The 13253-nt window shown below is 42.7% G+C and overlaps 2 protein-coding genes across 3 annotated transcripts in view; one reads left to right on the top strand and one right to left on the bottom strand.

Annotated features, from left to right (window-relative positions):
* Positions 1 to 13253, top strand: part of Vsig1 (V-set and immunoglobulin domain containing 1) — a 168819-nt gene that overhangs the window by 26399 nt on the left and 129167 nt on the right. For both annotated transcript variants that reach the window (XM_037198914.1, XM_037198915.1), the window contains one exon: positions 7163 to 7252. The gene's annotated coding sequence lies outside the window, so the exon portion shown is untranslated. The remainder of the gene's footprint in view (positions 1 to 7162; positions 7253 to 13253) is intronic.
* On the bottom strand, positions 10537 to 11886 carry Tex13b (testis expressed 13B). Its single transcript, XM_037198793.1, has 2 exons — positions 11428 to 11886; positions 10537 to 11326 (listed from the first exon to the last, which is right to left on the bottom strand). The coding sequence occupies exons 1-2, from the start codon at positions 11878 to 11880 to the stop codon at positions 10589 to 10591; spliced, it is 1191 nt and encodes a 396-aa protein (XP_037054688.1). The 5' UTR covers positions 11881 to 11886; the 3' UTR covers positions 10537 to 10588.

The raw sequence follows: 13253 nt of genomic DNA on the forward strand, positions 1-13253 counted from the left end.
ATTCCACAAAAGTCACCTTTCCTGCTAGGCTCTCAGCTGTTCCAGAACCAGCAGAATGTGCCCAGCAATAGATGGTTTATTAGCTAGGGCCTGTCCCTTTACCCAAACTTATTGCAGCTCCCCCGAGTGCCACAATTCAAACAAATGCCATTGACTTCACTCAGTTACAGCAGAAGCATCACCTCAGAGTGAGGGTGAAACTACTGTATTGACCTGCCCTAAAGCTTTTAGAAAAAACTTCCTGCACAGTTCTTAGGCACTATCTCAAGCCTGCATTGATTTTCCACTAGTCGGACAAAAGTGGTGTGGCTCCAAGTTTAACTGAGGGTAAAATAGTGGTTTTTAGACATGACTGAGTGTAAAATGGGGTAAGATTCCCTCTTCTTAATTTTTGAAGTTGCCTTTTAAGTTTACCATGAGTGTTTTTTAATGATGTCAATGTTTCTTTCTTGAATTTTAAGTCCAACTCAAGCCCACAAGCTCTTTTTCACACCTGAAACCATCTCCCAGTGTAAGGACCATTTTCCCTTGTTTTCTAAAGGGTTTTTTTTTTATAGCATTTTAACTATCTCCTGAGAGGCAAGCTGTTTGTCTGTTCTTAGTTTTCGGGAAGTAAAGCTAAAATTTTTAACAGTTCTTGGAAAAGTAACTTAACTTTCAGCTGAAAATCAGGATTTTGGGTGCAGTACTGCTATTTTGAGCAGAAAAACACATTTCCCATAGTGCCTTTGATGTAGCATGAATCTTAAAAGTTCTTATTAATAAAATCAAACCCGAGCCGAGTTATTGGAGTCCATGCTGGTAGATCAGAGAGACAGGACAAGCCACAGCTATCTCACCTCACCTGATCCTCAGCTGGTCTTGTCTCCTCAGACTGGAGGCCTCTGAGTCCTCATCCAGAATGAATCTCAGCTGAACTGTGTTGCTCCAAAGCCTGAAAGCTTACCCAGCCAAAATCTTAACCCGCCAAATGCTTCTAGTTTCTGGTCCTCACGCCTTATATATCTTTCTCCTTTCTACCACCACTCCCTGGGATTAAAGGCTGGCTTTCTGGGATTAAAGGCGTGTGTCACCATGCTTGGCTATTTCCAATGTGGCCTTGAACTCACAGAGATCCAGAGGGTTTTCTATCTCTGGAATGCTAGGATTAAAGGTGTGAGTGCCACCATTTTCTAGCCTTTGTATCTAGTGGCTGTCTGTTCTCTGACCCCAGATAAATTTATTAGAGTACACAATATTTTGGGGAACACAATACCACCACAGCCTTTTTCTATATTGTCCTGCTGTTACAAATGACCTTACAAACTACATTTCCCATAATGACTTTTGGGTACACCACACTTCTGTTTCCCTTTATGATTTTTTTTTTTGCTTTTGTTTTTGTTTTTACAATGGGGAATTACTTTTTCTTCCCTAAGCTTGATTTGGAATGCCTGTGTTACCATTTAACAGGTGTACCTCTCAAATTAGATCTTTCACTTGCTACTGTTTCCGAAGCAGATCATGCTTGTCTGCATGCACTCAGACTAGTGTCTTGTTTTTGTCAGAAGCAATAAACCCTAGGGGCTTGCTTTCCACTTTACCAGGTTAGTGAAAGAAAGTTAAGAAAAAGTCTTTTCAGAGATTTTCCCTCCCAAAGAGTTCTCCATCATGTCCTGGCTTGGCTTCTCCCCAAGACAGAGTCCCTGACACTACAGCCAAGGCTTGACTTCACTGCTTCTTCCATGCTAGCAGCTTCCTCAGGCTGCCCTGCTCTCAGCAACTCTCTGCCTAAACACTTGTTTCTAGAGCTATTACAGGTGATTTTCCCATACTGATATCTCCAGGTGAACCTAATTTTTGCTTTTACAGAAAGAGAAAAAAAAATCTCTGTGAAGCAAAGACCTGAAAGGCTTTTTAGCTTTTTAGAGAGAGAGAAAGAGATTAAGTTTTTCCCAAGAAAGCTTTCATTTTTTGAGAAAGACCACCAAGTTTTCCCAAGACTTCTATTTTCTAAACTTCCGACTTCATGGCCAAGTGAAAACAGACCCTGTTTGAATGGTGTTGTACAAGTTTTCTCAGGCACTGCTGGCAGAGCAGAGGGTTTTGTCTTTCTCACGTCCACCCCAGGGAAAATTTTTTTCTTTTGCCACTTGGACTTAGCATTTTAGCTGTCCCCAGGCCAAAAGCTTCCATAGGAATCTTTTTCTGCCCATTTTTTCTCCTCTTTGATCGATTTTTTTTTTATGATTTTTCAGAGAGTTTGCATTCACAGTCCCATAGTTGGAAATCAAGGATATAGTGCCTCTGTCTTGTTGCTTATCCTAATTATTTTCTTATGGTATATTCTTGCATTCTAATTTATATTTTTGTCTTCTTATCCTATGTTTTTTCTACACTGTATTCCTACTCTACATTTTTTCCTTAATTTTTACAGCTAGAATTTAAGAGAGAAAAAGAAAGAAACCTTAATAGAGAGAAATCTATGTTGCAGCCTTACTCGGGCATCTTTCAACAACTTTCACTTTTACTCCTGAGAATAAAATACCATCACCTTTGTCAGTTCTTTATCAGAGTACCTTACACCCATGACAGCCCCTGATACCCCTTTCGCTATGTCCCTGGGTCCCTGTTCAGGCACCATCTATGGGAGACCAGCCCTCACTTTTTCTACCCAGGGTACTCTTGAGGATTGAGGGATAAGAAATTTAGGTAGAAATATATAGAGGAGAGAAACCTTTGTGGGCTCCCACACCCACCCTCCATTGTAGCTGAAGTTTTCCTATGTCCTGGCCTGCTGGCAGTCGAGACAAATCTCTTCCACTTGTGACTCCCAAATAAACACACAGACTTATATTACTTATAAACTGTATGGCCATGGCAGGCTTCTTGTTATCTGTTCTTATATCTTAAATTAACACATTTCTATAAATCTATACTTTGCCTCCGTGCCTCACCAGTAACTTACATTATGCTTCTCCCTGTGGAAGCTGGCAGCATCCCACTTCCTCAGCCCTCCTGTTGAAAGGATTATCCTCTCTTTATCCTGCCTATACTTCCTGTCTGGCTACCAGCCAATTAGCATTTTATTTATCAATCAATCATCCACAGCATTTCCCCTTTTCTTTTTTTTCCACAAAGGAAGGTTTAACTTTATCATAGTAAAATTACATATAACAAAACAACTATCAAGCAAGAATTATAGTTATAATATCTAGTCTATTTGTATTTTGCAAAATTAAAGAAGATATCCTATCTATCCTATATTTGTGAGTCTAAGGTTTTATATCTAACTTATTTTTTAATCATAACTAAGGAAATTATAACTATCTAGTCTTTAACTACATCAAAGACCTCAGAAGGATATAATATTACCTGAGAAATGGGAGAAGGATGCAAGCAACTTTTGGGAGTCTTGCAAGAGTAGACAGAGACAGCTGGCAGCCTGGTCATCATTCAAAGATCCTCTGTAAAGTGGGGGCACCTGTCTTCAGCCCACAGTCCTAGAGTCTCTCAGTCACTTCTGTGTCCTGTAGAATATCTGGCGGTTTCCTCTGCGAAGCAGGAACCTGAAGGACCATTTTGCCAAGCAAAGTTCAGTGGTCACCTTCCTAAGGGTCCTGCATGTCCAGTCAATCAAGCAGTCCAGGCAAGAACAGTTTCTTGCCCAAGTGCCTATTTTTGCCGAGAAGAAGATAAACTCCATATAGAGTGTCTTCAATGTCCATCCTCCTCTCTGAAGTAAACTGGTGTTGCCAGGAGCAGACATGTCTCACCGTCCAGAAAGTCTAAATTTTTAAAACATTTTAAATATCATATTCTGTAGGTCTTTGAAGTGTTTGAAGATTACCTACCTAATTGAATTATATCTAGGTATAACTAGAAAACTTAACTAACATGGCTATAAGTTTGACTATCATAGAAGACTAATTATTAATCTGTATTTCTTAATTATCCATTGCAATCTAAATGAGTTATATAAACATAATACCTCAAACAAGAGTAGAAATATACTGTATAACAAAGTTAAGTTTAAACTTGTATCAATAAACTAAAATCCATAGCAATGTAAAACATTTTAAATAAGTTGTTGCTCTTTAAAAGTAGGTTCAATAATCTACCCTTTCATCCTATTATATCTATACTACTTCCTTTTCTTTAGAAAGAGATTGAATTTATAATCAACCTGTTTTAAATAAAAATAAACATTTGGGTACCATTAGTAGCTGGAGTTTTCTCCAGTCCTGCTTGGGCCCTCAGCTGCTCAGACACAAATAAATACACAAGAGACTTACATTACTTATAAGCTGTATGGCTGTGGCAGGCTTCTTGCTATCTAGTTCTTATATCCTAAATTAACCCATAATTCTTATTTATGTTTAGCTATGTGGCTTGGTACCTTTTTTCAATTTTGCCTTCACATCTTGCTTCTCATGGTGGCAGCTGGCAGTGTCTCCTGACTCAACCTTCCATTTCCCCGAATTCTCCTCTCTGTTTATCCCACCTATACTGTTCTTCCTGCCTGGCTACTGGCCAATCAGCATTTTATTGATCAATCAAATCAGAGCAACACATTCACAGCATCCAGAAAGACATCCCCAGCAGAGGACCCAGGTTTAATTCCAAGCTCACAACCCTTTGTAAGTTCAGACCCAGAAGATCTGTTGCCACCTTCTGGCCATTTCAGGTGCTGCACACATGTGCACAGACATACATATGCAGACAAACACCCATACACACAAAATAAAAATCTTTAAGCAATAAGATCTAGAGCAATAGACAAAGATAGTCGATACTGATCTCTAGTCTCCACATGCATGGATACTTATGTGCATGTGTGCCTCCTACATAGGATCATGTGCACATGCATATGCACACACATACCACATACATATACATACATCACATACAAAAGTGTTTTTCAAATATTATCTAGTAAAGGTTGTTTGAAAAAATCACTTAATCTCCCAGTACAATAGTGATTACAATACTTCTCATTGAGTTAATCCGTGCTCACTTTGGTTTCTGGCACATAGTATAACCTTGGAGTCAGACCTGGTTAAACCAACCTACATGACCTTAATCCTTTTTTTAAAACTTTTATTGCTTCTTTGTGAATTTCACATCATGCATTCTGATCCTGTTTATCTCCTTCACTTCTGCCCTCTGCCCTTGCAACATTTCCCCCCAATCAAAACCAAATTTAAAAGAAAATTCAGAAACCAAAAAAAAAAAAAAGCAAAACAAAATGGAGAATCTCATTGTGAAAGCTGCAGTGTGGCCCATTGAGTCACACAATTTACCTTTTAATCCACTCATCTTTACTTGTAAGTGTTCATTACTGTGAGCGATTGGTCTGGCTCTAGGCCTCTGGCTTCTGCTATGCCACCGGTAATGGACTCTCATTGGGACTCTTCATGGAGATCCTGTTGTTTTGGATCTGTAGGTTTGTCCCCTTCACATGCTCCAATGGTTCGTAGATTTCAGTGGATGTTATTCCTGGTTCTGGGCCTGGGTGGTAGCTGAGTTAGTCAGCCTGCCAGCTTTCCTTCCAGTGTTACCCGGGCACGCTCTCCAGCACTGCTTCAGTTAGCTCATCCAAAGCAGCCTACAACAAGGGGTGGGACCAGTTTTCCTGCTCTCCTCAGATCTGGGTCCCCCATACTCAACATCACCAGGGCTAGCTCTACTGTTTTGCCCAGAGAAGGTGCAGGGCCCTCTCTCCTGATTGCTGTAGGGTGAATGGGGGGTGGGGTAGGTGGAGCAGGGTCAGCTCTCCTGCTCTTATGCCCTCAGGGCCAGGGTGGGTTTCTTTGGCAGGCCCTTTTACTCTACAGCCACTGGGCCACAGACTCAGACATGGCCCTAGGCAGTAGCTGGTGCCTGGACATCTCAGTGGCTCCAGGTGGCAACACCAGCCTCCCAGATCAGCATGGTGTGGTGGTATTGTGTTCCCCAAAATATTGTATACCTTAATAAACTTATCTGGGGTCAGAGAACAGAAAAGCCACTAGTTAGGCAGTGATAGCACATGCCTTTAATCCTAGCATTCCAGAGTCAGAAATCCATCTGGGATCTCTGTGAGTTCAAGGCCACATTAGAAACAGCCAGGCATGGTGACTCATGCCTTTAATCCTAGGGAGTGATGGTAGAAAGCAGAAAGGTATATAGGGTGTGAGGACCAGAAACTAGCAGCATTTGGCTGGTTAAGCATTTGGCTGGTTAAGCTTCAGGCTTTCGAGCAGCAGTTCAGCTGAGAGCCATTGGGATGAGGACACAGAAGCTTCCAGTCTGAGGAAACAAGACCAGCTGAGAAGGTGACCAGGTGAGGTTAGCTGTGGCTTGTTCTCTGATCTTCCAGTTCACCCCAATACCTGGCTCTGGGTTTGATTTTATCAATAAGAACTTTTAAGATTCCTGCTACAGCATGGCCCTGTGGGAGGCATGTTGACCAAATTATTCTAACATTTTTTCTCTTTATTTGTCTTTAATTTCCTTATGTGCAAGATGAAGTAAATTGTAGCTGAAGTTTTCCTGTGTCCTGACCTGCTGGCAGTAGGGACAAATCTCTTCCATTCACTTCCTCCAAGTAAACACATAGAGACTTATATTACTTATAAACTGTATGGCTGTGGCAGGTTTCTTGTTATCTGTTCTTATATCTTAAATTAACCCATTTCTATAAATCTATATCTTGCCACGTGGCTCATGGCTTACAGGTATCTTACATCATGCTTCTCCCCAGGGCAGCTGGCAGCGTTTCCTGACTCAGCCTTCTTTTCTACCCAGCATTCTCCTCTCTCCTTGTCCCTCTTACACTATCTTTCCTGCCTGGCTACTGGCCAATCAGCGTTTTGTTTATTGATCAATCATAGCAACATATATTCACAGCATACAGGACATCCCACAGAAGTTATTTTTTTTTGTTTTGTTTGTCTTTTTGAGCCAGGGTTTCTGTATGTAGTTTTGGTGCCTGTCCTGGATCTTTCTCTGTAGACCAGGCTGGCCTCGAACTCAGAGATCCGCCTGGCTCTGCTTCCCAAGTGCTGGGATTAAAGGCATGTGCCACTGCCACCCAACAGATGAAGTAAATTTTAAGAGGTAAATTAAAACTTGCATGGTGTATAAAAAAAAAGCTTCAAACAAGCTTTTAAAATTATTATTGCTTTTTCATCTCTTTTAGGTCCTTCCAGTTGCACAATTTGCTAGTGTTCCAGCTACACCGGTTCTGTCAAGCACTGTGTAGTCCATACTGTAAAGTCAAAGACCTGAAGTAAGTTGGTTTGCTTTAAACTCTTAAGGCATTAAAGATAAGACTGGGTTACCAGACATTACAGTTCCAGCAGATTGGACCTGAAAACAAAATATAGCTAGGACTCAGCTTATCTATGCACAGTGGAAGAGCACTACAAGCCCCAAATGGGTAGAAATGGTTCACTCTAAGAACTCCATTCATCCTTCCTGCCTTTTCTCCTTTAGATTTGGTGTTTCTGCTACAATGAGAGTGTGGTAGGTTGGAGTACTTGTAAATTTTGTATTAGGTGCCTTTCTTCAGACTCAAAAGAGCAATCCATTTTCCTACCAGACTCGTATTGTCTAAGTTTCCTTTCAGTTTGGTCTTATGCTAGTCTATGCAGCTTGATGATCCTTTTCTTTCCATCCATGTCCTACTTTGTGCTTCATTTATTCCTAAGGTGTTCTAATAATGGCCTCTCACTTCCCTGGACTTCTGTCTTCACTACTCATCTGCAGGTGCATTGGCCCCCTCCCTCCCCCTCTCTCCAACTTTCCCTCTCCCTCCTTTTCTCCCCCTCTTCTTCCTTCCCTCCCTCCCCCCCTCTCTCTTTCCCTCCATCTCCCTCCAGGAATCCCCCACCCCTTTGCCACAGATACCAGTGTCTGATGTCCTTTTTTTCCCTCCCATCCCTGAGTAAGAAACAGCCTTTCCAAACTCCAGTGGGTAAATTAATTTTCTTTATTTTTGTGAACATCTTATTACTTTCAAAACATAGGTACATAAAGAAAGAAAATGCTTTTACTCAAACTTCCCTGTCCTCTTATATCCCATACCACACTGCCTTCTGTTCCCTGCTGATACCTTGTTTGCTGAATGTCTTTCCACACCATTTCAATTAATATTGAAATGTATGTTTTCTGGATACAAAATGAAAAATTCGTAACATATTTCTATATAGCACACGTATATATACCTAAGAACCTTAAGTTTTTTATTTTACACAAAACAAAATGATCCCTTTCATAGTACTGTTTTTCTTTTAATACCATTGGCTACACCTCCCATACAGCTATCCAGTACACAAGATCATTTTTTCTCTTCTTGGATTTAAAGCTTTCTCTGTTACTGCCTTAACAACCCACGTTTCTACTAATGTGTCTTTCTTTAGAACATCTCAGTCTTAAGGAGCTTTCCTGCAGGATGGATTGTTTTACTTTAGGAAATCTCTGCAAAAGTACTGCCCTTATTAGAATTGAAATGCTTGTCAGATATCTCACCCAGATATCTTTTCTCAAGCATGTACTAAGTGACAAAATAGCCCTCTCTTAACCTTGTATCTCACTTGACTTCTTCCATTCATAGCCTAGAGTCCTTGGACAGAATTGGCTCTCAAACTGGGGGTTTCGGCCCCTTTAGGGGTAGAGGTCAAACAACCCTTTCCCAGGGGTAACCTAAGACTATTGGAAAACACAAATATTTACATTACGACTCATAAGAGTAGCACAATTATAGTTAGGAAGTAGCAATGAAAGTAATTTTATGGTTGGGGGTCAGTACAACATGGGGTTGCAGCATTAGGAAGGTTGAAAATTATTGGTGTAGAAGTTCCCCTCACTCCTCAATCCTGGCACTTTAGTTTCACACCACCCTGAGTTTTCTTGACGATCCAAAGTAAACACCAGACCCAGTGGACATTTTTCAGTCAGCTTCAGCCTCTGTATCCTTGTCTTTTGATTCCCAGGCTAAGCATTTCACTGCCTGACAGGTTGCCAACTCAGGTTGTTTTTTTGCCCTCCAGTGGACATGCAGCACTATGTAGAGGCAGTTTTGGTTGTCAAAACTGAAGGGGTAGGGAGTGGGTCACAGAGACATACTGTGGGTAGAGGCTAGGAATCTGCTGAACTCCTTACAATGCACAGGAACTCTTACCCCACAGCAAAGAACTGTTCAAATCCAGATGTCAAGTGCAATGAGATTAGGAAACCCTGCAGTAGAGGGAGCTGAACAAGCCCAAAGGATGTTCAAAAAATTGCAGACTGGAGTTCTGGCCTCCAATCCTGAAGATAACTATACCGTCACCAACAACAGACAACCATACCACAAAGGGTTCTTGTTCTCCAGGTTGGTCAGGATTCTTCCAGTTGTGTCTCAGTCTGGTCCAGGTACAGTCCTTCTTCTACCTGAGGACTAGAACACATATATAGTTCCTCTCAACATATTTTACAGCCACAGAGGGGGAGAAGCAGACTGATCTCCCTCCTACTCCTTACTCTCCCCACTTCTTCCTTCCTCCACTACTCCTGGGATAAAGCTGTTATATTTTACATTTCTGAATACACTGAGAGCTTTTTAAATTCACATTCTCCTTCATTTAGTGCACTGCTGAGTTGGAAGGAAGAATCCCACCAGTTAGCACTGTGCTTTGGCTGATAGAGACCGTCAAACCCTCTGTGTACTATCAGTTGCTCACTCACCTTGGAGCAGTGGAGTTTCCTGTTCAGATCTGTCCATGGTTCTGCCCACTTGAGGACTAGGGAAGAGTTCACAGAAGTCCTTGCTTGCATCTGGTGCTGGCATCCTCCATACTCTTTCAGAATTCTCATAGGGGTGGCAAATCTCTGCCAAGTTAATTTGAGTCAAGCATAAACCCAAGGTTAACCCATCTCCAGCTTCATTTGATGGCTTTATTTCTTGTATTATTTCTCTCTCAGAACGTGAGCCTCCTATCCAGTTCATTCCTGGGAACAACTAGCTGAGGCTTGACCTGTTTCTGGTAATAGAATTCCCTCAGAACATAGGCATCCTACCCAGTTCATTCCTGGAGACTTGGTATAAAGAAATCCTCACTGCGTGCTCTCCGCTTCTTCAATTCCCCTGCTAATTCCATTATGTTCTTTAATGGTGCGCTGTTTTGAAACTACATTTCTGAGCCAGGCATGGTAATACACACTTATAATCTCAACACTTAAGAAGTGGAGTCAGTCATCCTTGGCTACATAGTAAGTTTGAGGCCAGTCTGGGCTAGATGAGACCTTGGTTTTTTTTTTTTTTTTGTTTGTTTTGTTTTTGTTTTGTTTTGTTTTTTATAGAAACAAAAATCAAGATATAAAAGAAAAATGGTTTGATATAAGAATGTTCTAGTATATACACATACACATAAACACACACAAACACAAAGGTGAAGCAGTTCTGAGGTGTTGAATGCTAATTATCTGGAACACAAAAGAAATCAAAACTTTTCCCTCCCACACCATCTGTACTCATCCCGTTTTCCCCTCCCCATCCCCATGAAACCCCTCCCATTCTACTTTTCCCACCTCTGAGAATTGATTTCCCTATGGGAAATTTCTACTCTGTATCACATTTCTGAACTCACTGAGGGCTTTGCAGCCAGCTTAGCTTCCCACATCGGAAGCAGTTTTCCTTCTCTGAAAGATTCACAGTTTTACACCAAGGGCAATCCCAATCCCCAGGCCTGTGAAGTGCCATATTTCTCTGTAGCTGGCTATCTTGACTATCTTTTGGGAGTTCTTGGAGGTATACTGTTGGGCCCTCAGTGTCAGACATATTCATATCAGTGGCCATGAAATAGGGAGGCATCTGAGGCTCTGTGACAATGCTTAGTGGCGGGGATGGGGTGGGTGTGACTGGGAAGGGGCTTTCATATGAGTATGTGAATGAGTCAGGGAGTTGGATTGTAACAGGTTGTGGGGAGCCTGTGGACCTGCTGAGATCTAAGGGCTCAGAGTCAGAACATGTAGGTATTCCCATAGACTTGCCTTCCCCTTCCCTGTCCTCTCCCTCCTCTCCCTCTTTCCCCTCTTTCCCCTTTTCTCCCTCCTCCTTCAAGCCCAAGGGATAATTTTTCCACTCCACCGCTCCAAAATGATCCAGGGTGATTCCTTCCAGCTCTCCTGTGCCTGCCAGCTCCCCAGAAGCAGCCATGGCTGTAGCCCCTTCCATCTCCTTTTCTGGTTCACGAACTGCTTTATCACTAGCTGTCACCTCTTTTTTCTCGTCTGCATTTGGTGTCTCTGTCTTTGCTCCTTGAGCAGTAGCAGGGGCTCTAGTCACGACTGGCATCTCTGCAACTGGAAAGGCCCTCAGCTCCTGGAGAGAAGTGGGCGGAGTTGAAACATATTCTGGGAATGGGTTATGGTCATAGGGGTGGCATAGGGTGGGGATAAGACTGGATAAGGAGGTAATCTTACCGCGTGTAGTAGCTTCAGTCTCAGCAGGTCCCGCTCTCTCTGCACCTCTGCCAGTTTGGTGTGGGCTAGCTGAAGTTGGAAGGCTGCCTCCTTGCGTTCAATCTCTCGCTGGTCTGTGAGCTTCTTCAGGTCTGATGCCAAGGCATGTGCCGCTGACCTGTGCAGGCTGGCAAAGTCGTGAAGCCATTGCACTCTGCGCCCCTGCAAGTGGCCTTGCCTCCAAGCAAAGCGAACACCCAAGGCCAGGCTGCCCCAGGCACAGGCTTCCCGAGCCTGGCTAGGCATCTCGCCATCCTCCAGGAGGATTCTGAGCTTTTCTTCCACCTCCTCCCAGGACAGCGCCAGGTTCTCAAAGTAGAACTCGGGGCCTTTTGTGTGCTTGGACATTTGCTCATTGATGAACATTAACACTTTGCCGTGCCGGAACCCACTAGAGGGATCGTTGGGATTCATGATTGCTGAGTGTCTTAGGAGCTTTGCTGAGCCTGTAAGAACAGAACAATCTGTTGTAGGTCTTTGTTAGCACAACCTTGCCCCTTAAGTCTCCCTATATAAGGTCCTTAGCTCTCCCTCTCCCAGTAGGTCGCCAGCCACATTTATCTAAAAGTAACTGCTTGGAAGGCTTTTTATTTCCCTAGGACACACTCCCCCACCAGGACTCACCTCTCCCACGAGTGGCCAGCAGAGGTACAAGTCCAGCACACCTGCCACAAAACCAGCCTGTCCACCAAGGGGGACAGAGGCAGAACAAGCCAAATAGCAGTCCTCTCTCGTCACGTAGCCGGCTTTAGAGAAAAAGACTCGTGAGGACCAAGTCTCGCTTGGAAATCTCGCGAGTTTGCTCTTGGACTGTTCCAATATCCAGGACTGGCAGGGGGAGATGAGGTAGCGCCCTCACGCTTGCCCAAAGAAAAAAATGGGAACCAACCACTGGTAGGATTGACACCCTTTGAAATCAGAAAGAAACAGGACTAAAACATACAAAAAAATCTATAAATAAATAAATAAATAATCTAAGCAAGTTTCAAAACTTGTAAGCCCCCCCCCCAATGTAATAGTTTGTCCCATGTTTGAAAAGCCCTAGCCGGGCGTGGTGGCGCACGCCTTTAATCCCAGCACTGGGGAGGCAGAGGCAGGTGGATCTCTGTGAGTTCGAGGCCAGCCTGGTCTACCAAGTGAGTTCCAGGAAAGGCGCAAAGCTACACAAAGAAACCCTGTCTCGAAAAAAACCAAAAAAAAAAAAAAAAAAAAAAAAAAAAAAAAAAGAAAAGCCCGTTCTAAGGTATGGAATGTTCCAGAATTGGAAACATAGGGTTTTCCTGACACAACTAAAGCAAGAGAGTATAGTCTGGCCGTAGCTCCATCAGCCATAGTCCACTCTGATAATTTGTGGTCGTTTCTTTCCCCCAAATGAAGCACCTCCAAGCTCCACCTGCCGCCAGTGCCTTTTCAAGCATCACCTCATATGGCACTTCATAATCAGGCCCCTTTCATTTTTTCCGTTCACTACTGAAGCTCTCTGAGATTATGCAGGAATCACTCCTATCTTGTTATCAGAAGTACCTGATAATGTCTGTTAAAATGCTCAGTGAGGGGCCTGGAGAGATGACCCATCCATTAAGAGCACAGCACCACATGGTGACTCACAACTTATAACTATAGTTCCTTGGGATCCGGTAGCTTCTTTTGGTGTGCAAACGTACATGCAGATGAAACACCCATAAACATAAATAAATCTTAAACATTGCAAAAAAAAATGCTCAGTGACTTTCTGAGGTCTATACCTCAGAAAGCAAATCACAGGCTAAATCCTGTTTTGCCATTTT

The sequence above is a fragment of the Peromyscus leucopus genome, chromosome X, assembly GCF_004664715.2.
Source record: "Peromyscus leucopus breed LL Stock chromosome X, UCI_PerLeu_2.1, whole genome shotgun sequence".
NCBI lineage: Eukaryota > Metazoa > Chordata > Mammalia > Rodentia > Cricetidae > Peromyscus > Peromyscus leucopus.